We start from the raw sequence: 26,122 nt of genomic DNA, 5'->3' as shown, positions 1-26,122 counted from the left end.
TTCGTCTTGAAAAATGGTATAATGAACAAATTATTGCAAGTCTCCTGAAGAGAAGCAAAGTATTCCGATAGAAAAACGAAAAGTTTTTTTCTCCATATAAAATACATGGAAATTTTTTGATTTTAAAATAAAAAAATAAGGGTATATTTTTCGGTATAGAACAATCCTAGGGGGTGAGAGCATATAAATTCCGACTTTACTTTTTCACATGCATTTTTGGACCACCATAATGTACATACAGACATAGATATTTTTAAAATTCAAATTTGTAGACTTACGACCTTATTCATAAGAAATAAAGTAGCATTAAAAAAGGTTTATAAACTAAAAAATGTATGAAAACGTCATTTTATAAAGCTCTTTAAACATACTTTATTTTTTATGAATAAATCCATTATTATATTAACAACTAGATATTATAAAAACCCTAACACTCACCTCATCGAGTGGACAACCCGTGGAACGTAATACAGTATGCGATTGTAAAACGAGCAATTTCAACAATTTGTCCTTGATTTCGCCGAACGTCGATGGCTTGGACCGCAATATAACAATACGCAGTGTGACCACTGAGGTCAATTCGCCGATTATATCACTTATGGGTACGACTGGATTATCGGAGATCATTTCAAGCGGTATGGGTTTCCAGTTTTTAATCATAATCGAACCTAGGAAAAAACAGAAGAGAAGACTAATCAAACAAATTATATACAACTTCATTCTTCACAATTTATTTTTCGATTCATTTCTCCGCTATCTTCTAAAATTTGCTTAGTATGGAGTATACTAAGCATTACACCAGCTATTTTAACTATCCGACCTCTCCTCTCATCACTTCACTTACCTCTTGCTGTATTGACCGCCTCTTGAGAGTAGCCAAGTCGCTGCAGCGCTGTTTGCACCAATTCCGACCATGGCGTTGATGCGGCCATAATCACATAACTGTCTGTCTCGATATTCGTGCGTCGCTTCCATGGACTACGTGAGTCGATGGCGAGTGAGGCCTGCAATGAATGCACCGATTCGACGACACAATGCAACGGTAGCGATTTTGCTGCAAGTAGAGTAATGAAAATAGGCAAAAATGTATTAGAGTAGAGAAAGCAGCAGTTGGAAATGTGTTGATTAAATTTTCTTACAAAAGAGGCATGTAAATAATTTAATGAAAAATCAATATAAAATATAATATAAATAAAAATTGTCTTACGAATAGTTGAGCTCGTTTCGTCTTGGATTTTTCTTAACAAAAAACTGATTTGTAATCCCATGATACTGTGCCTGAGCTCTGTGTCGACTGACATGATGAGCAAGAGCTTATTGCGATAGTTACAAAAATTACATACAAATGTACTTACATATTTATACAGACACTTGATAATTCAGTAGATAATGCTTTCAACAGCTTATTAATAATACAAAGTTCTTTTTGAGTATCTTAAAACAATTTAAGTTCATCTGATTAAGGTAGTATTTTAGTAGAAATTTTTTGGTTGTTTTTAATTCTTTAAAAAAATGTTTTTTATTTATAAACAACATGTCGTTATACGCAGTTTATAGGAGTCAAATAATAAACTAACAAAAAAAAACAGTGATACATTCATTCATTCAAAATCGGTGTGCATTACGGGTGAAATCATAATTAAAAATAGAAGCCAGTTTCACTCAATGATTTTTGCCGGCATATTAGCCAACTGAATTTTACTGGAATTATGGCATTTCTATCAAAATTAAGCTTAAGACCCATTAAAAATAATAGAAACTCCCCTACCGAAATACCATCATTTATATTTTGTCATTAGCAGTGTGGCAACGCCACTTGTAAAATATTCATTTTTTTATTTCAAAAAGTCATTTAGCTGCGTTGGTACGCTTGATAATTTTTGTAATACAATTCCGTTAAGCATAGGGGGCCAACTTTTTTTTCGTCCGAACACTTTTTCTTATTTCAGGGCGGTCGAATCTGAAACCTTGTAAATTTTTTTTTTTTTAATTTCTGCATGTTTTTTTTCTATAGTTACCAAACCACTTGTGTGATTTATAACTATGAAGGCAAAACACTTTTGTTGGAGTCTCTTTTACAAACCTCTCTCAGATATAAAACCGATAGGATGACAAATACAACTTTTCGATGCACATATTTAATGTAAAGCGTCGCCAGTATGGGTTTTTTCATATTTTCACCGATATCTCAGAACCTGGTTCTGACCCAGAGAAATCATTATCATATTCGGAATCATGATAACATTTTACGTTAGAAACCTTTTATGCCATTCTCTGTGGTGAAAAATTGTTGAGTAGTGTAATTTGTTGAATTTTAGGAAAAACCAAATAATTTAAATTGGATATTTTATGGTAATTTTTCTTTATATGAGACTTAAAATTAATAGAATTAAGTGAGAGAAACTCATGCTTTTTTGTTTGGCTGGAGGAAAGTGTTTAAAATGCCTTCGCACTATATAAGAACCGTCACTCCTATGCGAGTGGTGTAGCAACTAAAACTATCCCTCCTCCTACCCTGGATACTCCTCTACCCTGGAACTAATTTCGCCTTTCTTCAAGGTAGAGAATCCAGGTTCGATCCTACTTCGGTCAATTTCAACTCTCCCTGCGTCCAGGGCTCCGAGGTTTGAAGCAGTTGCTGACGTAAATCTTCCTGCAGTAAATTTATATAGTATAACCAACAGTTATTTAAATTTTTGAGAATGACCTTATTTACGTGGATCAATGTCTCTAAAATTTCCTGGTCATTACAATCGAACTAAAGAAAGAGAAATAATGCAACCCTGACACGACTCATCTTCTACACTTCTAAATATATATCATCAGAAAATATTGAAAATTCGCTTCAGATAATACGCTTTTTAAAATACATTTATGCAAGCTTTATGTACAGTATGTCATAAATAAATAAACTTTTTGAAGTTTATATTCAACAATTTTTTAGTGGGCTCGAGGCCGTTTTTTAATGAAACCTTATTGTGGAAAAGCAACAATGATTTTAAAGTTTCATAAATTGCATTTTATTTACACAAAATTTACAAAGAATTCAAATATTTTCAACCGACTTCAAAAAAAGGGAGGTTATCAATTCAAAAATTACAAAAAATCTAAGCCAGTAAAAAATCTATTAAAAATTAAAATAAATTTTTCCCGTTAAATCTTGGTTTTACTATAATCAATTTTAATAGGCTATAAAGCTGCACATATTTTCAATGTACTGGTTTATTATGTTTTACATTCAAAAATCTGTTACAAACATTAACAAACACAACTAATAGTAACTCCAACATAACATGTTACATGTTAGATATGTATCTATGTATATGTATTACAATTATCATTACTCCATGCCATATTTGCCATATTACATAATAAGGTTAGCTCTCCTAAAGATATCGATTTCTTCCGCTAATACAAATCCCACTGATATACTTTTTCAAAAAAATATTAATTTCCTTTAATAGAATTTCCATCTATCATCTTAACGCTGCTTAGCGGTAATCTCTCACCACCCACACAGCCTTAATGACCTTATCAGCGATGAAAAGTTGCTCACGCATAAATAAATCCTGTGACAACTGTTACTGGGGCTGTGTGCTCTCTGGAGCAATCAAAGAATATACAGGGAAAAAGTAAACAAAAAAGAAAAAGAAATAAAAACAAATCGAAGTAAAAAACGTAATGTAAAGTTATCGGCAGCGTTTTATACCGTTAAAGCTAAAGCCACTGCGTCTTCTTTCCGGCACGCAAATACGCGCACAAATCAATTGGCAACTGTTGGTGATAAACCGAAGTTAAACCACCCTCTCTCAATAACTGACAGCAGTACGCGTGGCAGCCAGTGTCGCATTGGCTTATGCGGATAGTAAATATGTTTGCTAGTTGTATGAATTTCACTTCGAATTGTCTTGAGCTTCAATAGCGACGTACGCAGGTGGGTGGTGGGCCTCATTTATTGCGGCTTTTAATTTTTTTCTGTTGTATTTTTTTTTTTGCTTTATCTATTCTTCTGTGGCAACAGCTTCATTATTTTCATATTACTACGCGCTGCATGCTTGTAAATCCTGGTGATGCCGACTGCGGTGTCGTATTTGGAGTTCTACTTTGCTAAATCCGCAGCCACTTAATATTTACTGATGGCTGGCTGTTAGAGGCGAGTAAGGAGTGCTGTTTAGTTTCTTTCTGAGGTTAACTGTGTTTTTTTTTCTTTTGGAAAGCAACAAATTACAAAGTTGATATGATCTGGTGGCAGACTTGCCGGCAGACAACTGATAGCCTTAATTTGAACTGCGAAAATTATTTTGTAAGACGAAGTGGATATACACAATGGTATTTTGTGCCTCCCCTCTGAAGAGTTATCGCATATATGCACATTCAAACTTACATACCTACATGTGTACATTAGGGTGGTAAAAAAAAAAAGTAAAGACGGAATTCTAGTGCTCGCCCCGTAGGCAGTTCTATACAGAAATAAAATTATAGTTTAAAAAACCAAAACCTCCTTATTATAATTGCCATTCATACTATCATCAGGTATGTAACTTGAGAATAGAAATCGCTGCATCTTTTAGGCGCATCAATATTACATAGTTACATCCCGAGCTAATAAAAGGGAGGTAATAAAAATGTACCCCTTATTTATTTTCAATTAAAAAAAACGTGGAGGTCGCTCAAAGCGCTCAAAGTTTTTCATGTATTTGATATGGGGAAAAAAAACTTTTCCTAGAAACGGTATTGAATTTTTAAAAATTAATACTTTTCGATCGGAAAACAGTGTTTACCTCCAGGAGACTTCCAATAATACTAATACCCTATGGTTTATTTAACCATTTTTTAATAGTTACTATTTTTTATAGGTCCTCCAAAACAATTGGGTATTATTATTGAAAGTCTACTGTAAACTAAGTTTTCCTATCGAAAAATATTGACTTTAAAGAATTATGTGCCACCCTCCGAAACGATTTTGCACTTATGATTAATTATGATTATGATTAATTAAGCGTTTTCGGAAGAGACAAAAAAAAATAAGATACCCTGCTTTGGAACTAAATTGTGCCTACAATTTTGTATGTCTTTGAAGGTCTGGGGAGTACCTTGGCAGGACTTGGAGTTAACGCTTACATTCCAGTTTGTCGATAAATTTCTCTAATTTGATACATATCGATTATTCAATGAATTTCAAAAACACTAAAATCCGATAACTCAACAAAATTCGATAACGCGGCCAATTTCGATAAATATTGATAACTCTGCATTTTGAGGGCTCAATAAATTTCGATAACTCAATGTATCTCGATAAACATTAGTAACTCGATAAACTTTCAATGCGTCTATAAGTTTCGATAACTTGAATAATTTTGATAGCTCGATATTTTTCGATATCTGTCGACAAATTTCGATAACTCGTTAAACTCCGATAACACGATTGCATTCGATAAGCAGTGATAACTCGATAAACTTAAAATTCAAAAAACTTCGATTCGATAAGTCCACAAATTTCAGTAAATCAATAAATATCGTTAACTGGATAAGTTTAAAAAACGCGATGCATTATGATATCTCGATAAATTTCGTTAAATCTATAAATAATTATAGCTCTATAAATATCGATAACTTGATAAATTTTATTAACTTGAAAAATTTCGATGTCTCTAAAAATTTGTATAGCTCCGTAATTATTTGTAAATTTGCACAACAAATTTTGTGTCTATAAATTTCGACAATGCAAAAAAAATTATTAATTTGAATAATTTGTTAGCGATGATTCGATAAATTGCGGTGACTTGGTAACTTTCGATAACTAAATTTTTAATGACTGAATTAATTTCGATTCTTATCGAAAAATTTCAATAAATTTTCTTACCCTTTCAGTTAACCTACTTCTTACCCTCTTTATCTTAATCGTTATCATTTAGTTCTTCATCATTACATATATCTGTATTAAAAAGCTTAATTTCAAATAAGAAGTAAAAAAAAATACGAAAACAACACAAATTGAACAGGTTGCAATAACTATACTTACCCAAATGCGGAAATTTTAAAATGACGATTTTCAACATATTTTGAAACCATAAAAACTCTCTTCACTTACAAAAAAATACTTTTCCAATGTGGTTCTTGGTCGGTTCGGTACAATCGCCAAACGAAGGCGGACAAAATTTATATTAGCGTATTAATATATAGATGTCCGTGACTGAATTGACTAGACAGGTCCAAACAAAATTTTGCCGTTTTAAAAATTCAACTTCTAAATTAGTTCAATTGAATTTTGCGATTAAAGTCGCTCTCTAATATTATTTTAAGCCCCGATTTGATGCTGGACAACTCATCTACACATTTAAGCTCATTTTGGAAATAATGGTAATTTTTTTCGGGTTACTTAAGTCGCGCTAATACCAAGCCATATACGCAAATACATACATAAGTAGATATGTACAAGAGTGCTATTTATCCATACGCACAAAAGCATACAAATAAGGATATAATCCATGGCGCCGTCAATTCAATTTCAAACATTATTTCCTTACTTTGAATTTTGTGCCCGCGGCAAATAAAACAAAAAAACTCGAACCCATTCATATTCCGGCAAAATGCTAGTTAGAGAGAAAATACCCAATATGTGTGTCCGCCTACAAACTCGTACATACGCGCGAGCGTAACTACATACATACATACTCGTATGTATCTGGGCATTGTAAAACGCCACCGTTGAGAGGCTGTGTAAAATCCGCTTTTGTTTTAACCTCAAATCATGGTGGAGGATAATGGATTTAATGAGTTTATTATTGGTGGCCGCAGCGGCAGACTAACAGCTACTAAAGCGTATACGCGCGTCTATACAAAGGTAGCTTAAGTAGGCACCTACATACATACATACATACATAAGTACCTACATGGGAACATTGCACCAGTGCAGCGAATTTTCAGTTCAAGACTAGTGTTTTTTGTTTAAAAAAAAGACCAATCTGTCACTAGTTAAAATGATAAAAGTTAGAATCGAAGTAGATTTAAAATTTTCATTATTGAACTGGGATGGAACTCACTCGATAAGTCATCATTTGCAATAACTTCTTATGATTATTGCTTAAATTTTGTTAATTTTTAAAAATTTTGAAATTCCAAAAATGTTTCGATTTGTGATTAAACTAGTAAACAATCAACCAAAAGTCCTCTGGAAGAGTACCAGATAAGTTCACGCCAACCTCTACTATACTCTGTATATGCGTTAGTGCATGTACATTTTTATGGGTTTGCAATTCCGTGCGCCGTTCGCCAATGTGCATTACCGTAATAACATTACAACAAAAACATCACCATAGCAACGGCAGCGCTGGTAAATAGCACCGAACAATAGCAACATCAACAAAAAAAAAACACAATAAATTTGCACCATTTTGGTCAGCCAAATTGCAAACCAACAATCACTGGCAGCAAACAACAATAAAAACAATAATCACTGCTGCCAGTAAACAAATTCACACCTACATACATATATATAGAACGCCGGTGATCGTTTTGGAGCTGTAAAAATTTTAATAAGTCTAAACGCGAAATATGCCGGGGGTCTATTATTGGCCAGCAAACTGCTGCTTGCACTCTAACCCTCTAGCCCTTTCAGTGTACTTCACGATTTAGCACATTGTGCGGCTGCATTTGCACACATACATACATACATACCTAAGTACCTTTTTGGGGTTTCGCCCTATTGGAATTAATATGGTTCTAACGTTTGTCCATCATAGTGCACGCATTATGACCAATATGCCAATATTGACATCTGCGGTCATACGCACATATTTACTTGCATACATAGATACATATGTATGTATTGCTGCTATGGTCGAAATGTGTTAATAATATGAGTAAACGATTTGACTCAGTTTAAGGAAAACACAATTCCTTAGTTTTTAGAAAAAATTTATTTGCCATTCCATCCCCCGTGAAAGGAATAGTCGAGAGATGCAAGGTTCGAGTCCCAGCGCAGGAATTTATTTTTATTTTTTTTATGTTTTATTTATTTATTATTTGTAATTTTTTAAATTGTATTTAAAAAAAAAGTATCTATTTTATTTTTTATGGTATTTGAGTATGTATTTAGGTTTTTCCATATATGAAATTAATTTTACAATTTGTAATTTATATTTTAATTGAATTAATTATACTTACATTGAGTAAATTTACTTCCTCAAATTAATGACGCCCTAGTTTTACCATGACCCTGAATTAAGGAAAAACTTCTCAAATTGAGTAAATTTGAATATTTTCAAAAACTGAAAACAGACATATTTATGTTCAGTTATTCTGTTTTCACGCGTTATTTTCTTTGTGGTATTTTGCGTTAAATATATATATGTTTTTTTAATATACACATTTATGCATCCGTATTCTTCAGCACTCTTTTATTGCAGCATTTAACATTACTCATACGCACCGGTGCTCAGCAATTTAATCCAACATATGCTAAAATGGCTTGCCCAACAACGTAGCTTTTAAGCAGCAGCAGTAGGTAATTATTTATTTTGCAAAAAAATATGTAAACGCATTTCTGCTTCCCAAACACACGTACTTGTACGCATGCAGAGTATTTTCATACATAAATAAGTGCGTAAATTTGTTAAATACATACTACTGTACACACGCATCCAAAAACAATATACATAATGCAATAAGTGATTTTCAATTAACATATTTTGTAGCAGCGCCATGGCATGAGTTATGAAAAATCATTATCAATAAAAAAAAAGAAAAAATTAAAATAAATATGCTTATTGCTTTTGATAAGTATGTATGTATGTATGCGTGTAATAAGTGCATAAATGGGAATGTACTTTAGTATGCTTTACAACAGTACGAATAGTATGTATGTATGTACGTATGTACATACTTAGTTACAGCTGTATGCAAGTTTTTACAGTTTTGGCCAGTGTGTGCCCACAATTTGGGAGTACTTAAAATCTATTTTTCTCTTTTTGCATAACATTACTACAGCTCATACGCACACTGCAATTGGATTTTCGTCGGTTAAACATTTAATAATTGGAATAATTAATAATAGTATTACGTGCGTTAAGCTCATTAGCAGTGCCACGCCACCAATGAATTGACCAAGTAAAGAATCAACCACTGCGAAATCGTCAACAAGTAAAACGTCAACATATGCCAACATACATATGCACAATTGTATACTTACATATGCATGTATGTATGTATGTATGTATGCATACCTACATAAATCACTTTATCACTTTATCATTTAAATTTAATTCAATATTATTGCTGCTCATGTTGTTCGGCAACGCCCAACCACATCAGCTATTAACCAATTCTGACTGACAATTGTGGTGAGTATACCTATTACAGGGTAGTGGAGAAATATATTTTAAATTGGCCTTTAGTATATATGTGTATCAGGCTTGCCAACTTTTACATTTTTGAAACCGGGACATCAATTTCAACGCTGTATTTTTGAAAATTTTCTTTTGAAAACATCAAAACAATGGGCACGTTCAGAAGGCGCAACAGCTCAGTAACTGTTGCGATTGCACCTTCTGAACCCGTTGTTTTGTACTTCTGATCAACTGAACAGTTGCGTGTAAGATGATCGTAATATTTTTCTGATAATTTGAGACAACATGTTGTGTGTTTTGAATTTGACAGATAATGTATCAAGCCGTTCAGAAGACGCATTCCTATCACTGATTTGTTTAGCAACGGTTGCGCTCATCTGCTGCACCTTCTGAACCTACCCAATATAAAATTTCATATAAAAAAACAAATTTTCATAAAGCAAAAATTAAAAAAAAAATTTTAATAATTTTAAAGTAATTTAAAATTACACCAAACTATAATAAATTTCTATTTATTTATGTACATATGTATGTATGTATGAACAGTGCCACACTAAATTATTGGCACAGGGAATTTTTCACAATATATGCAACATTTTTACTAAAAAGTTTTCGCGAGGACTAACCTACGTTGAGTCCGAATTGCTGCAGGGTACATGCAGAAAACAAACATATGGACATATATGTATGTGTTCATGTGTTCGTTTTTGCAGATCCAATGAATATTACCGCGCGATCCATCAAATTTTTTTTCAACCCTCCAAGAGAAAAAGATTAACGTTCTTACTACTACACAGATACACATAGTCCCATATATATGTAAGTCATTATAAGCTCTTAATTGCTCAAATGCCATACAAACATGCAAACATACCCTGCAGAAATTCAGATTCACCCTAGGTTAGCCCTCAGATAGTCCTTATTGTTACTAGCACTAGTCCCTCATAATTCCCCTGCCAATGGTTTCAACTGTCATTTTTAGCATTCGCGTGTCATTGGCAAAGGACCGGTCCAATCAACACTGCCCGTAAGATAGTCCTGGACTAGTCCAATTTGAGAGATTTTTTTCGTTGGAGTAAGATTGCGATCTGCACTTCACAGATGCTTTTTCATAATTCGGTAAGACAAAAAAAAAAATTATCACTTTATAACCATGTTGCCTCTGCGCACTGAGCTACAGCCACGCATGTAAATATGTGTTCAAGTGTTCACTTTGCATCAAGGCCAGACCAAGCGATTGGGACATTTACAGGGTAACGTTACTTAAATTTTGTTTATTGAATTGCAAGACAACACCACCCTGTCACTGTCAAACTATACATACTTTTCGTCTATCTCTAGACCGATTCCTTGGGGACTGGTCGAAGGCTGACAAATGACAAATGTCCAATTCTGCCCAGTCAAATTTTAGACAGTGAAGTACTAGTCCTTTACGGAAAATTGGCCACCTTATTGCTGCAGGGTAGTATGTATGTACATAAGGAAAGCTTTATCCTTTATTACTTCGGAAAATTTTTAAGCATTTTATTTTTTTAAAGTCGTAAAGTGTTTAACGGTAAAACATATTTTTTGACAGTGAGAAAATGTATGGCACGAGTATGATAACTTTTTGATGGCTGATAAAGGTATCAGGCGTTTGAAAGTTTACGACATCCAACTACATATACTACACTTACCACACTCTTAGGAATACCCCAAAGGTTAATTGTTAACGATATTATGACTGTTTGTTATCCTTATAAAATCCTTTTCTTTTCTATACATATGTATGCATATATCGGCGATGGCCAAAATTATATTTAGAAAATACTACATAAGTACCAAGCACAAAAATATTTCGGTATTTTCAGTTTTTTTTTTTTAGTATTGGTAAAGTAGTTTCTCAGTTCTCCCTGGTTGCCGATTTTAAGCGCTTTTTTCCAATTTAAAGTTGGCGGTTTCAAAGCAGCACTTAAAAATATTAAAAGTAATGTAAATGCAAATATTCATACCAACAAAAATGGCCGCTTTACATGGAAAGTGCAAGCAATGTTTTTAAATTATGGGTCTCAAGCACAAAAAGTGACCTTAAGCTCCGACTCGATGTCTAGTACAAATGCTTGAGCTTGAACTCACCCTATCAGTACAAACACTGAGTCTGAGCTTTAGATCACTTTTTATAAATGAGGCCCAATGTGTCTTCATGTTTTTTTGCGCCAAAGCGCACCCAGCGACCGTTTTTGGTAAAAGTTGAGGTGCAGATTAATATTTCTCGTACTCAAAAACTCCCAGTTTCAAAAATGATAACGAAAAGCGAAGAATTCCCAAAAAATCCGAAAAAAAAGTTTCTAAAAATTCCGAAAATCTCAAAGTATTTCATTATTTTGCTAATCACTAAAATAAAATGCAATAATTACCAATTAATCTTTCTCCTCCTGAGCCGTTTAATATTAAGAAATCTTCTAAGTACGTAAGTGCTACGATATTTAGCTCTGTAAAATACTTAAGTACTTTAGTATTTAGTGTTTAGCATCTGCTAATCACTTCAGATACCAAGCAGATACTTTAAATACCAAAATATTTAAGTGTGCCCATCACTGTTACGTATTCAGCAGCATGCGCTCTTTTTTTCCTTCTTCTTTCATTCGAAATAGTCTACTCAAAAACAAGGCGATAAATTTTAACTGAAACATTTTATAAACAGTTTGCTTCGAAAAGTCAAACTGAGTTCCGAATTGTCGCGACGTAAAAAATATTATTTATTTGCAAGCTATATTTTGTCTGCAATAAGGACAACTACATAAAATGCCTAGCCATTGAAATTATTATTATAAAATATTTCATTTTCGTGTCATTTATTATTTATAATGTATGCACACTAACATATACATAAGTACATACGTACATACATATGTATGTATGTAACTATGATGACCGCAAAATAAAATATTGCTGATTATTATAATTAGCGAGTATTTGATAAAAATTGGTAATTAAAATTTGAGTCTTATTTAAACCGATTAGCAACTTAAAAAGCTCTCAAAAATTAATATTTACTACACATAAATATATATATAGAAGATATGTTTTTACCAAGTGTTTAAGCACATTTTTATCATTCCATAAATACTCAAGTACCATATGCACTTGCAACGAGTTTGGGTTATGAATTTGGCTAATTTGTGCATTGAACGCGTCTATTTATAAATCATAATCCTACATACCTATTTACGTATACATATATGTATGTACATATGTACATAATTAGTTAGCGCAAAAATATAGATCTGCATACAAAATGTGTTAAGGGCATTTTAGGCTTCTACACACATATATATAAATCATCTAATCATCTAATATTTATATTGAAATTCATTAGAATATCGTTAATTTTTATGCGTTTTGTTTGGCAAGGATTAAATATTAACATAGCCATAAAATTCACACTGAAGTAAATAACTTCACTAAGTACTAAATATGTATTAGCAATTCATATTGACTTTAAGCGACAAAGTTTATTCTGTTATTTTTGATGAAAAGCTGACGTCATTTGATTGAAAATATTAAATCAAAAAAATTGCAAACGATGTATTTGTAAGGATTATTATTTATACATTTGAGCGTTCTAAATAATTTAGATAAGTGAAGGTAGACGTTTTATAAAAAAAAAAAAAATAAAAAAACTTAACATAAATCTCTTGTGTTAACTACGTGTTACTTGGTTTTGTTCGACTTGATATTTTCGAATCATTGAACCTTGAACAACCTTTTAGGACTTCTACATGGTGAAATTTAAACAGGTGAAATGGAAAGGTGAACCTTTTCGTAATTGCTATTTTAAAAATTGGTATGAATGGACACCATGCATATGGTATATTTATTAACGGCCAAACTATTTGACTAGACTTCGCTTATGAAGCATCGAAAAATCTAATTTAAGTAATTATATTAAACTACTTTGCCCTCACCCGCTTCGCTGAGTGTATCAAATTTCTGCAGACATTCTCGCATTTTTTTTTATTTTATTTATTTTTATTTTTTTCAAATTAAAAATTCTTATGGTGATTTCGTTTCTTCCAAAAAAAAATGTTGCCCTTCGCCGGTCCAAAATATGTTTGATGTCACACTCAAACCTGTAAAAAGGCATGTTTTTACCTCCTTGTCCTTGTCTAGCTCATGCATTTCATAATATTGTCGTTTTAAATAACCATCTGAGTAGAGAATTAACCTTTTTTGCCTTAAAAGAGTGTGACATTTTAAGCAATGAACACGAAATTTTCTCACCATTTGCCTTTAATTTAGAATCGAACACAAAAAGGGAGAGGGGCAATCAAAAGGCGAAATTTTTTGGTAGAAACGAAATCACCAGTAAACCTCTTGCGTCTGGCACCCGTATTATGATACATATTTATTTCCATTACCTAATTCGCTTAGATCAAGTTGAGTTTGGCTTTTTAAACAGGTGGCAACCCTCATAAGTTTAGTTTTCAAAATCATTTATATTGATACTCATATTGTAAGAATTAGTTTAACTTATTAAATGATTTTAATATGAGTTTTAAACAGGTGGCAACCCTCTCAAACTAAAGACTTTTTAACACTTTTTTGTTTTAATATTTAATATAATTTGTGTTCGATTTAATTTAATTCCACTATTCAAAAAGGTGGCAACCCTATTCAAAATGTTTTCAAACTGCAACCTTCCTTAACTTCTCTAGTCTGATACCCACTTTTTGAAAATATATTTCAACTACCTAATACCCATAATTGAAGTTATGGTTTTTAATTCGGTTTGTATGGAAGGTACCAGGCTCTCTCTCCCATAATGTATCGAAGTGCCCCTTCGTCTAATCGAGATAGAAGCTGGCCTATATTTTAAGTGAGTTAAATAACACCAGTAAGCAAAATTGCATGGTGATCGGTTGAGTAATTAAAGAATATTAAGGATGTACAAGCATAATCTGACGGACAATGTAAGCTATTTAGTGGGTCCAGGTTCGTTTACTTGGGGTCATGACCAAAACAAAAAGTATTTATTTTATGACATCATCATGATCATGATGCATGAAAAAGTTTTTCAATAAAAATCATGGCGTTAGAAAGTCGACCAAACATCGATCAAAGGGACGCCGCCATTTTTTATAAAACCAGATTTTAGACTAGACAGTAATTGGTACTTTTCTACAAATTAAATAAATGAAATGAAATATGAATGTTTAAGGACAGTTGCAGGTATTCTTATTTACAGCGAAGATGATTTTTGATTATTGAGTTTCTTTTCTTGCAGAGAAAGGAATGAAATTCGGGGTTGTCGAATTCGGGGAGCAATGCAAATTGAAGCTGCTTTAAATTTAAACTAAAATTTCAGTTTAAGGAAAATGTTTGCTTTAAAAAATCATTGGCTGGACAAGTGCATCTTGTGGAGACTGCTGTTACTACTATTTAAGGTGTGTAGGGTGAACTTAGGCAAAAAATCAAGGAAAATTGGATGCCATTCTACAAAAAAAGGGGTCTAAGGAACCTAAGGGAATATCTGGTGCGCTAAGTAGCCAAATGGCCACAAGTGACAGCAAGTTACAGAGTGGTGTTGTCTGGAAATTCTTTTATTGAGCTGAACTCAAATTTCTAAACAACACCACTATGTGATTGCCAAAATGCACAAATCGGTGCAAATGTATAAATCGTGTGACCCCTGATTAATAGCTATAATCCCAATGAACTAGCTCGCTTCAAGTACGCCCAAACCACCACTGTTGACGTAGAAAGAACGCTCTCCTTGTACAAAATATTTTGAGGCCAAATAGAGTAGAGAGTTCACAAGGTGTTGTATACTGTCGTACTGTTGAATGTCATAAACTTTAAACGGCTAAAACTATATTTAAGAAATTCGCAGGCTAACACAAAAATTTTATTATGAAATTTCACACCGTTAAAAAATAGTTGGTGGTGATTTCAAGTCCTCTAAACATTTATTTAGCCGTTAAAAACTTTACAACATACGACAATACGACACGTACGACACCTTGTGAACCACCCAATGGAAATAAATATGTATTTCTAATTAATTTTAAATGAATTTTTTACTTTTTACTTTAACTGCTTAGATTATATTTAAGTAATTTTGAGTTTTTCGTTGCACTAAAAATTACAATATATTCTTATAAACTTGTAATAAAATATGAAAAGTAAATACAAATTATTAAAAAAGCAAAACAAATGCGTGAAGTCTTTTTGGATATTTTTCATTTTTAAGTGCATATTTTTGAGTCTTTATTGCATATTTTTAAGTTTTTAATGCATATTTTAGATTTTTTTTTGCACACTATATGCGCATAATTTCGATTTTTTAGCGCACAAAAATCCGGGTCCCACTTATCACTAATTGGCAAGAGCATCTAATTCTTAGCAATTTTACACAGACATTTTGAAAGCAATCAAAGAAATCACTTAACAATCTTAGAAATAAAATTTCCAACTATGTACTTAAGAAATATTCCCAAACTGCTCTTGGGTACGAAAGGGACACTTTACCCTTTTTGTATTGTGTTAGATAATGTGCACATCAACCGAAGATGTTGACCAATTGACTTACCAATCTTCTGAGCAATGCATGGTACAATACAAAATATGACTACATACATATGTACATACGTATTAGGGTGGTCCTTAAAAGTATGAACATCTATGAAATGGTGCTGTCTATTTTGTTCTACGTACAAAATAAAGACACGCACGAAAATTTCAAAATTCTAAACAAAATTTTAGTGGTCGCTAACAGGATTTAAATTGATTTATTTGGTTGCTAAAATTCGAAAAAGTTTTGACCTAAAAATTTTATATATTTATGTAATGCACCGTAGGATAGTGAATTTTACATACAAAAAATCAATATATTTGCGAAACCATTCGACAATAATAGTAAAACTGCGTTTTTAGGTTTTCTCTCTACCGTAAGGATTTTTTAAAATAATTTAAATTATTTAAAAAATTGAGTGCAATGTATAAAAACAGTTTGGGTATAAAATTAAAAATACAGTTTTGTAGAAATTAAGCTTATTAAATTTGTTGATGCTTGAGGACGATCGAAAATGTCCTTCGTAATTTTGTCCTTGAATGTCCTTGAAATTTTGCAATTATTATTTTTAGAAAAATTTATATATTAAGGACTAATGTACACTCGACCACATTCTCGAATCGCGTCCTTCTTATTTTATTAGATTAAAAAAATTAAATTTGTCAAAACGGTATTTTCACGGTATTCATCCTCGTGAACAAAATTTTTTTTTAATGCTACAGAATTTTTCTATCATTTGGTATTCTAAATTGCACTGACTTTTTAAATAATTTTTGGAATTGATCATATTTTTGAAACCTGCAAAGTCCTTTAAAAAAATCCTGACATCGGAGAGAAAAACTGAAACGCATTTTAACTATATTTGGCCCACAGCTTCGTGGCTATATTGATTGCTTCGTGTGTTTCTAAATTTTTTGTATGTTTTTGTCGCACGGTTTTATTTAGACTTATTCATATAAATTCATAAATCGCTGAGTTATAGCTGGCCAAATTCAAAATTTTTACGATTTAAAAAAAAAAAATTTTACGAATTTCGGTTATTTTTTAACCGACTTCACCAAAAGGAAAATGTTATCAATTCGTCGGAATACATACATTTTTTTTTTTATTTATGTTACCGCATAACTTTCGACTACATATGTCAACCGACTTCGATAATTCTTTTTCTATCGGAAAGTGATGGCGCCATATTAACTTGATTTAGATCCGATCATTGGATCATGAAGAAATTAACGGTACCCCTAAATTTTATATGATAATTGAAGTCGGTTTTGCCTAAAAATTAATTATTAATTTGAAAATTTCGTAGATTGCTTTATTTTTAAGGATCACCTTAATGCATATGCATATACATATGTATGTGTACAAAAATGTTGCTATGTTTATTAAGACAAAAGTGGCTGACCAAGAGATGCTTTAATCCCCCCGTAACGGCAGCCTTCTAAGTGTTGGCAAGTAGCTAGGAAATAATAATAAATGAAAGCGCAAAAGTGGCAGGATTAATTACTAGGGGTTGGTCAAGAAAATTGCCGCTTAAGTATTTATGAATAAAACAGAGAATATAGCAAGCAGAAGAAGCAAACACTTATGCATGTGCTTATGCATATCTTTAAGCCACTACTACGTACTTGATATAATTTTTATTATTCAAGGAAATTTGTTTATTGCTTATTTATGGATGCCGTAACAAAGAAGGGACAGGGATGTGTTAGCAAATAGTTTACTTCATTGGCAGTTTATTGCGTATAGCTAGTTTACTTAGGCGTAAATAAAAACTAAGAACTTATAAGCACAACAATTTACTTATCAGTGGTTGAACAGTAGGAAATTAACGCAACTGACCGGATATTGAAGCTAGAAGCTTAAGATAGAAAAATAATTCAACACTAAGCGGTTAGGGTGGGTTTTTTTTCAGCTGCGAAAGGATGCTTAAGAAGCTGTTTGTGCTATATAAGTATGCGTATGCACGACTGAGTGCGCTCGTTAGCTTGCCACACGCACATTTATATCGCTAAGGATGGTAACGTGCGTGGGTCAAGCTATGTAATTTGGTTCAAGCGGGCATTTCAAATAAAAGTCACTAGGCTGGAAAACTTACAAGCAGCATTTATTTACCAAATGACTTAATAACTAAATTTTCTTGACATTTTGCTTATCGAAATTAAACATGGACACACTGGACCAATATGAATTTAAATCGCATGCTTTTAGTTAGATGAGCATACATACGTGTGTTATGGATGTGTGCATAACTATGTATTTATGTATTTAAACATAAACATTTTGGTATTTCTCTAAGCCTTTACCAACATCAAAACTTAATTTTTTTTTCACTTACGTCGTTGTTGTTGTTGTCTATTTGCCTAAAGAACTTAAGCACTTTGTAATTTCTTGGGAATTAAATTTCTTAGACTATCTTCATATTCTCTCGTCTTATTGCATGATCCTTCAAAAAATGCTTGGCAAGTCCTTTTTTACTTTCTCTTAAACTTCATTTTCGGCTGAGACTTAATTCATGCATTTTAATTTATAATTCCACAGCTTAAAATTGCAGCTCAAACTCTCAGCTATTACGATCGAAGACAAGCACTGTATGCTTGTGCTCATACATATGTATTTACGTAGGTACATTAGGGTGAATCACTCTTTATAAACAAAATGCTTATGGTTTTTCCATCGGAATCATAAAATCTATTGTATTTTGGAACTTCCGCCAAAATATTCTAAAAGATTATTAAGATTCACGTAAGCTGGCCCGAATTTAAAAGACCTCGAAAAATTTAGTTTATAAAATTTTTTATTTTCTAAAAAATCACCTTAGAAGATAGACGAGTTTTGGTTTAAAAGGTCTGCATAAAAATTTTTAAACATTTTTTCAACGGAATCAAAATAATGAGCTTTTTGGAGCTATTTTCAAATCGGTCTAGCTCACGTAAATCTTAATATTTTTACGAATTATGTGTTATTTTTTGGTGGAGGTCTCAAAATGTAATAATTTGCAAAATTGCGCTGCAAAAACCGCACCTTTTTTTTGGTGGTGCACACTAATGTACCTACATAAATATCTATGTACGCAAATATGCAGGAAGTCTTGCAAGTGTGATGTTGTTGGGCAGCAGTGCATACATTATTTTATACTTTTACGAGCTCTACTTGCCACTCCGCCTTCTCAAGCGCCTTTTACGTCACCCCCTCCACTATTTTCTGTCTGCTTGCAATAATCGTTGCATTTGAATGAATGCTACCAACAAATTTCATTGTTGCTTTGTGGCTATTGTTGTTGTGCTTATACTTTCTTGCTTGACAGCGTGCAAAGTAAAATTAAAAGTCCTTTTTGGTTCTTCGGTGTATCTACATACATCCATATATGCAGTATGTATGTATGTATGTATGTATGTGTGTGTGCTTGCAAGAAAGTTGAAAGAAACTATAATAAAATCCTTGTAAGTTCATGCGTATTAAGCTGCCGCATCTGAACTTACAGCATCGGCTTCAGCTGTTGACGCCTTTCATCCGTTGAACTTTTACTTAATACAAGCACATCTATTCCATGTATGCATACACACATACCTATATATAATTCTGGATAGATATAGAAACATATCTAGGTATATGTGTGTACATATTTATACATACACGTATGAAGATTTGTTTGAATGCGTGCAAAGTTGTCAAGCTTAACACTAAAGTTGTGTTTTTGATGTTTATTACTTAAGCTTAGAAATCCTCAACCGAAGTAAATACAAAAAAATGCTGGCCGTTTGATCATAAGTACCTTAAATTATTGGTAATATTTTAAAGACTTGTGATGGAATTTCTAATATCTTCTTGCTAAAGAAGTGTAGGTATGCAAAGTTTGTTGAATTTTAATATCATCTTAAAACAATTGAAACTATGGCAAAATTTGACGAGTCCTTTAAAGCACTTGATTGTAATGGTAAGCAATAATAGTATTGGTAATGGAAAAGGTAATGTTAATGGTCATGGAAATAATAATGGTAATTGTAATGGTAACTAAGGATAAGGAAGTTAAAATATCTGCAAAAATTGTAAGCGCTTAAACAACAATAAATCATAAATGTAAATCCTAACCAATATTTGTATGTATGCATTTTTTTTGGTGTAACTATCTTACTACGATTGCTACGATTTCAATTAACACCTCTAAATGTCAGTCATTTGTTGTTAATAAAAATTATATTGCGTCTCCTCGATAAATTGTGTGAAAACAAAAACTCAAACCACTTAAACACTTTACAATTGTTGTGGCACAAGTTTTTCCAAAGTTGACGGATAAGTTGGTCATGCTACTAAATATTTATTAAGAAGGTGTGTCAGCAAAAGTATTTCACACAGCAGCAGCAGAAACTTTGACTTGTACGCACAACTAAGCTAAAACTAGTCATTCGTTTAAGTAGTAATTATTCATTATTTTTTTTTTTTGTGTGTAAATTGCTTAATTTTTGTGACGACAACCTTTATTCTACGCATGTTTTTGAATTCGCCTAGGAAGGAAGCTACCGAGAAGCTGATAAGGGGCTTGTTGTTTGAAAAGCTGAAGGTCGCCATCTACGAAAGAACTGGGCTTTCTCAGTGTGGCTGGTAGTGAATTTTAGCTCTTTGTGATTGTAATGTGAAGTACCCGCTTACTAGAAGTAGGGCTGGGGCCATCCCACAGCGGTTTAAAATTGGCATTTTGTGTTCACAATTCAATGGAGCCTTAATTTTTTTCACTCACTTTGATTATTATTTTTCTAATGAAAGCTAATAAAAGTTGCATGAGACAAGTTGAGCCCGATTTTTGAATTTTTGTTTTTCGTATTCAATTTTTTAGGGGAAAGTGCAAGAAAAAGTAGAAAAGGTAGACATGTTGAAGAAAATCGATTCTCCTGTTCCAGTTAACAAATGTTACATAATAAAAACTTGTTGAAAACGAAAATAATAAAAACTAGTTGAAAACGAAGGAAAATTCCAAAAAAAAAATTTAATATTATAAAAAAATGTTCATCAAAATATATTTTTTTTTGGTTTTTATGAAAATATTGGGTAATCAGTTTTATAGATGATTAAATTTTAGTATAATAAAACGCAAGTGGCAAGTGCCTAAAAGTTTGCGTTGTTTTTTAATAATATAACAAACACTTTTATTTCCCATTTAACATGCCGAATAGGGTGTTAAAAAAAAACGTCGGAATTTTAATGCCGCCACCCCCTATACCATCAAAAAATATACCCCTATTTATTATTTTGAAATCAAAAGATATTTAGAGAGTGCTCAAAGCGCTAAAAGTTTTCCGTGTATTTTATATGGGTGAAAAACAACTTTTCGTAAAAATTTTATAGAAAATCCATATTTTTCGATCGAAAAAATAGGTATAGAACAATTCTAGGGGGTGGCGGCATTAAAATTCCGACTTTACATTTTTTTTGCCACCCTAATGCAGATGTGCTCGAAATGTTAACGAAAAAAAATAGTAAACATCCATGCGTCCTCTTAGGCACTTGCACGTTTCACTTTATTATACTAACTTTTAACTAAATTTTTTTTTAAGTTTTGGTGAAAATTGTTTTTATATCATTTAATTTTATTTTTATTTTTTTAGAACCCTACATTTGTTTCCAACTAGTTTTTATCTAACATTTATTGACTGGAACAGGAGAACCGATTTTTTTCAAAATTTCTATCCTTCCCACTTTTTCTGCACTTTGCTCTAAACAATTTAATACAAGCAAACAAAAATTAAAATAAAAGACGGGCTCAACTGTTCTCTTGCAAATTTTATTAGTTTTCATAAAAAACAAAAATTCTATACACTATTCGGATTTCTGGATATTCAGATCGTTTACTCACTTATTCTAAATCCGAATTATACGGATAGAACTCCCCGCCCTAACTAGGAATTGATTCCACTAATTCCACCTCTGGCCATTTTACGATCTTTTCAGTGCTTCCTTTTGCCTGTTTACGGATTGAGAGAGAATCAAGACTTCTCCAGCCAGGAGCGTCTGAGCTTATTGATCCGCCTCTCTTCATTGCAACGTCCCTATTTTAAGGGGCAGGAATGTGGACAATGGCAATATCCGATGAGGAGCATCTTGGAATATTCGAGAGAAAGGTTCATCAGCTACTGCCTATCATGGGATTGAGAAGAGTAAACATTTTTTTAAAAACCTATTTGGTTTGCTTTAAGGACTCCGACTCTTGTCGGTCGGTTTGTGAGGAATTCAAAATGCAAGCTTTAAATAAGTGATAAGATTTATGATTTAAATTTCACAAGAAAATTTTAGTCAAATTTTAATTCAGTATGGCCAAGAGCAATATAGAAAATTTTCCGACACGAATTTTCGAAGTCATCGAAGAGTAAAAATACTTTTTTATTTCTTTCAATAAAAAATAGAATTATTGATTGAATATTCTTAATCTCTTTGTGTTTGCATTCGACAAGCGTTTTTTTTCTATCTTTTTCTTTTCTGCGAAAATAATCTTGCTAATTGCTTGGCTACTTTTCGGCAATTAACTAAGTACATATGTATCTACGTATATATGTGTGTTCATTTATGTAGATATTTTTTGAAGAAAATTCACTTTCGTCTTATAAGAAAATTGCACAATTCGCTTTAAGGAATTTGCCAAATTCCAAACTATTTTACAGCCACTTTATAACAATTGTCTAGCGGCATTTGCAGTTAAAGAAAAATTATATAACAACAATTCAATGCAGCTTAAAAATGCTTAAGCGCCTTACGCGTGCATATTTGTACGAACGCAAGTATGTAGGCAGGCATGTGTGCGTTCGTTTTTTTTTATGCTAAAGTGTCATCTTAATGAAATGTCCTCAAGCAGCAATTTATAATAACCGACCTGAGCGCTGTCGACCCATAGGCGAAAAAACAGCTAAAATATGATACACACCGGCAGGATATGTTGTTGCTTACGCATAGCACAACTAAGGAAAAACAATACTTATGTGGCATTAACAAAAGCATTTAAGTTGTCTCAACTTATTTGCGTAATAAATATTTTGTATTAAGCCCTCATGCCATGCAGGACACACGCAGGATATGAGCGATGTAGTGCTATGTGTTAACTTGCGCTTGCCCATGGCCCCGTAAACGTAAAGGCGAATTAAGTTTAAATCCTTTTTTTGGAAAATTTCAACAATACAACAAATGGTGATTTGGGACTATCATCAGGTGAAATTATTTTCTTAAAATTCTATTTTGTGCAAAACCAAAACGCACACATGCGCACTTACATACAAACGAGTACTTTCATGCTTACTTCCCTTCAGCAAATCAAACTGGTTCAGAACTTGCGCTGAGCTAGCCTGAAAAGGGACGGTACTGGTTCTTCGTCTATCCCAACTCAATGCTTGCAACTGTCTTTTTTAACATGGCAATGTCCTACGAAGTGACAATTGTCGCCCTCTGCAGAACTTTTGAACTTGTTCTGAGCTGACTCTGGCTTAGATGGTTCTGGTACAGTTCATATAACAACAGTTCTTAGATAGTTCAAAAAGGGTCACCGCCGGGCTAGAAAAAATGTGGTTAGTTTTAAGCTGGTTCTAATAAGTATAGTATAGAGCCTTTTCTTTAAATAAGCACGCATACAATTTTGTAAATAAAAATACTTCATTTTTTGTTTAAAGAGCTATTTGTTTTGAACTAATTTACTTTTTGAAGCAAACTGTGTGTCAATTATTCCTTTATTTTCTAAAACCGTTATTCTTATTTGTTACGTATAATGGGTATTTCTGGGATACCTATAATTAAAAATCTGCACTAAGTCGTGTAAAAAAATGAGAAAAACGATGATATATTGAATGATTATTTGTGATAACTCAGCGTTAAATTGGATTAAATTTATTGGAATGTAATACATAGAATTTCCGGCATCTCATAAGAAATATAGAATTTTGAATATTTACAATAGTTTTCATGCTAAATATTTTTCGTAAATTTTTTATTTAAGGATGGCTCATAAGTATTATAACATAAACAAATAAATTCACGTTTCTAACTGTGTTGGAAATTTAGTAGAATTCTAGAAACTGTTATAAAAACTTCAATATTTTAAATCACTTTATGAGTATGCAGTTCTATAGCCCATTAAATTTTAGTATAATTAATCGCGCTGATTTTTTATAACTCTTTTTACGCACGCTCTTGAAGGCATTCTCATATTTAAATATTTTCGTTTAAGATGCAAGATTACACTTTACTACACTAAAATTTGATGGGCTACAAAACAGAATACTCGAAATAGTTCTATCAAGTTTGCAGCACAGTTAGGAATTTGAATTTGAATGGTTTATGGAGTATGAGACATACACTGAGAAAAGAGTTTAGTTACGTCAACTAAATATGTTTTTCTCAACACATGATTTGGTTATAGTTACATTATTTGTTTATAATTACCAAATCATGTGTTGAGAGGAATATATTTGCCCGAATTTTTTCTGAGTGTAGTACTTAAATAAAAACTAAACGAAAAATATTTAAGATGAAAAACATTGGAAATTAAAAAAAAATCACTGCATAACTACACATTTCGGGTCAAGGCGAATTTATATAAGGTGGTGTTGTTTAATCAGCTGTGTGTAGCGTTTGATTGTCAAAATTTTATATTTTGCTAGTGAGTGAGTGAAAACGTGAAAGTGTTTGCATTTTCTGTCGCCCTTTTCATTCGGAGAAGAATAGCTGAAATTTGACAATCACCAGCTAAAACAAAAAAACAAAATACAGGTAATTGTTGTATTTGTTGAATCGATACCACCTTATATGAATTCGCCTTGTTTCGGGTGCTTAGTGATACATTTACGTATGTACAGTATCGTTCATATCAATAGCACTCCCATTTCAAAGTGAGATTGTTTACCACTTTTGTTTATTTTTTTAAATCTGATTAAAAAGTCAAACATTTTGATGAAAAATCGTTAAGTTTAACTTTCGTTTTGTATAAAGTTTTAAGACACGGTTTATATGATTTTTTTAAGCATGATCATTTAAATAATAACAAATTTTAACTCTCAATATATTGTGAATATTTAAAAAAGAAATGGTGTAAGCATTCCTTTCCTGTCAAGTGTAGCTTAACTAAATTTTATATTTTGCATTAAATTTTATAACTACGTACGTAGATATGTATAAAAATGACATTAATGCTACCAATAACGACTTTTTTGGAAATATTTTAGCAGTTGCCCCATAAACTATGTAGATAATTACATATTAAATAAACGAAAACAGTTTGTTATTAGTTTTAGGGTCTAAGAAAATCGAAAAAATATAGTATATTACATTTGTGCATCTTTTGTCAGCTTTCACATGACCAGGATGAGTAACATTGATGACAGCGCAACTAGCAACATATGAGTTTCAACCGTCCAACTCAGCATCCCTTTTTCAGTAGTTCAGAGACAGTTCTGAAATTTGTAGGGCGGAACTAGCGCTTTGACATACTGTCCCTAAATTTTGCTGCAGGGTTGCTTCTCAGCTGGTTAAGAAACAGTGTAGAGTATATGTATGTATGAATGGATGTATGTATGAGCGTGTATTTGTAAACATATCTTGAGAAGGATGTAAGGCAAATTACTACAACTGCAAGAAATTCACAACTTAAGTTAATTCCACAGAGAAGCACAGAGATTTTCTTAACTCATTTTAAGCTTATATGACCAGAAAACATGCCAAGATGGGTCAAGCAATGCACACACACACACACTTACATACATATTTAGACATAAGAAGTATGTAATATTAGCAATATTTTGCACTGATTGTGGTAAGCTTAACAATACAAGAAACAACAGAGACATGAAGAAGTACATACATACATACAACTTATACACAGTGGATGAGGCTAGAGAGTAGTAATCGCACGCATGTGCACTTATGTAAGTAAGTAAGTAAGTAAGTAAATATTTTCAACAATGCATATTCATTTGGATAGACATACATACTACGCTTTATTTATGTTTGTATGTATGCATGTATGCATTGTTGTTGTTATTCCAGCAGCTTTGCCAACAAGCTCAACATCTTCAAGCTAGTATTAAGTAAAATCCCCAAGAATACTTAACAAAAAGGTTTCTTATGCCAACTTAATGCTTCTTACTGTTTACCACTTATTTGCAATGCTGCTGTATTATTTGTTATTATTATTGTTGTTGTTGTTTTTACTAGTACTCATGCTTATGTAAATGTGTGTCTTGTAAGTTTG

At 32.3% G+C, this 26,122-nt stretch overlaps 1 protein-coding gene across 1 annotated transcript in view; it reads right to left on the bottom strand.

The window, feature by feature from the left end:
* The window catches only part of LOC118743901, an 80,972-nt gene that overhangs the window by 13,422 nt on the left and 41,428 nt on the right, over positions 1–26,122 (bottom strand). The window contains exons 2-3 of the mRNA XM_036476663.1: positions 845–1,054; positions 439–668 (exon numbers count right to left, since the gene is read on the bottom strand). Coding sequence (XP_036332556.1) covers positions 439–668; positions 845–1,054 — 440 coding nt within the window. The remainder of the gene's footprint in view (positions 1–438; positions 669–844; positions 1,055–26,122) is intronic.

Source organism: Rhagoletis pomonella, unplaced genomic scaffold (assembly GCF_013731165.1).
Source record: "Rhagoletis pomonella isolate Grant_MI unplaced genomic scaffold, Rhpom_1.0 Rhpom_scaffold_00007, whole genome shotgun sequence".
Taxonomy (NCBI): domain Eukaryota; kingdom Metazoa; phylum Arthropoda; class Insecta; order Diptera; family Tephritidae; genus Rhagoletis; species Rhagoletis pomonella.
Note: the sequence above shows the minus strand (reverse complement) of the source record. Positions and strands in the feature narration are given on the sequence as shown.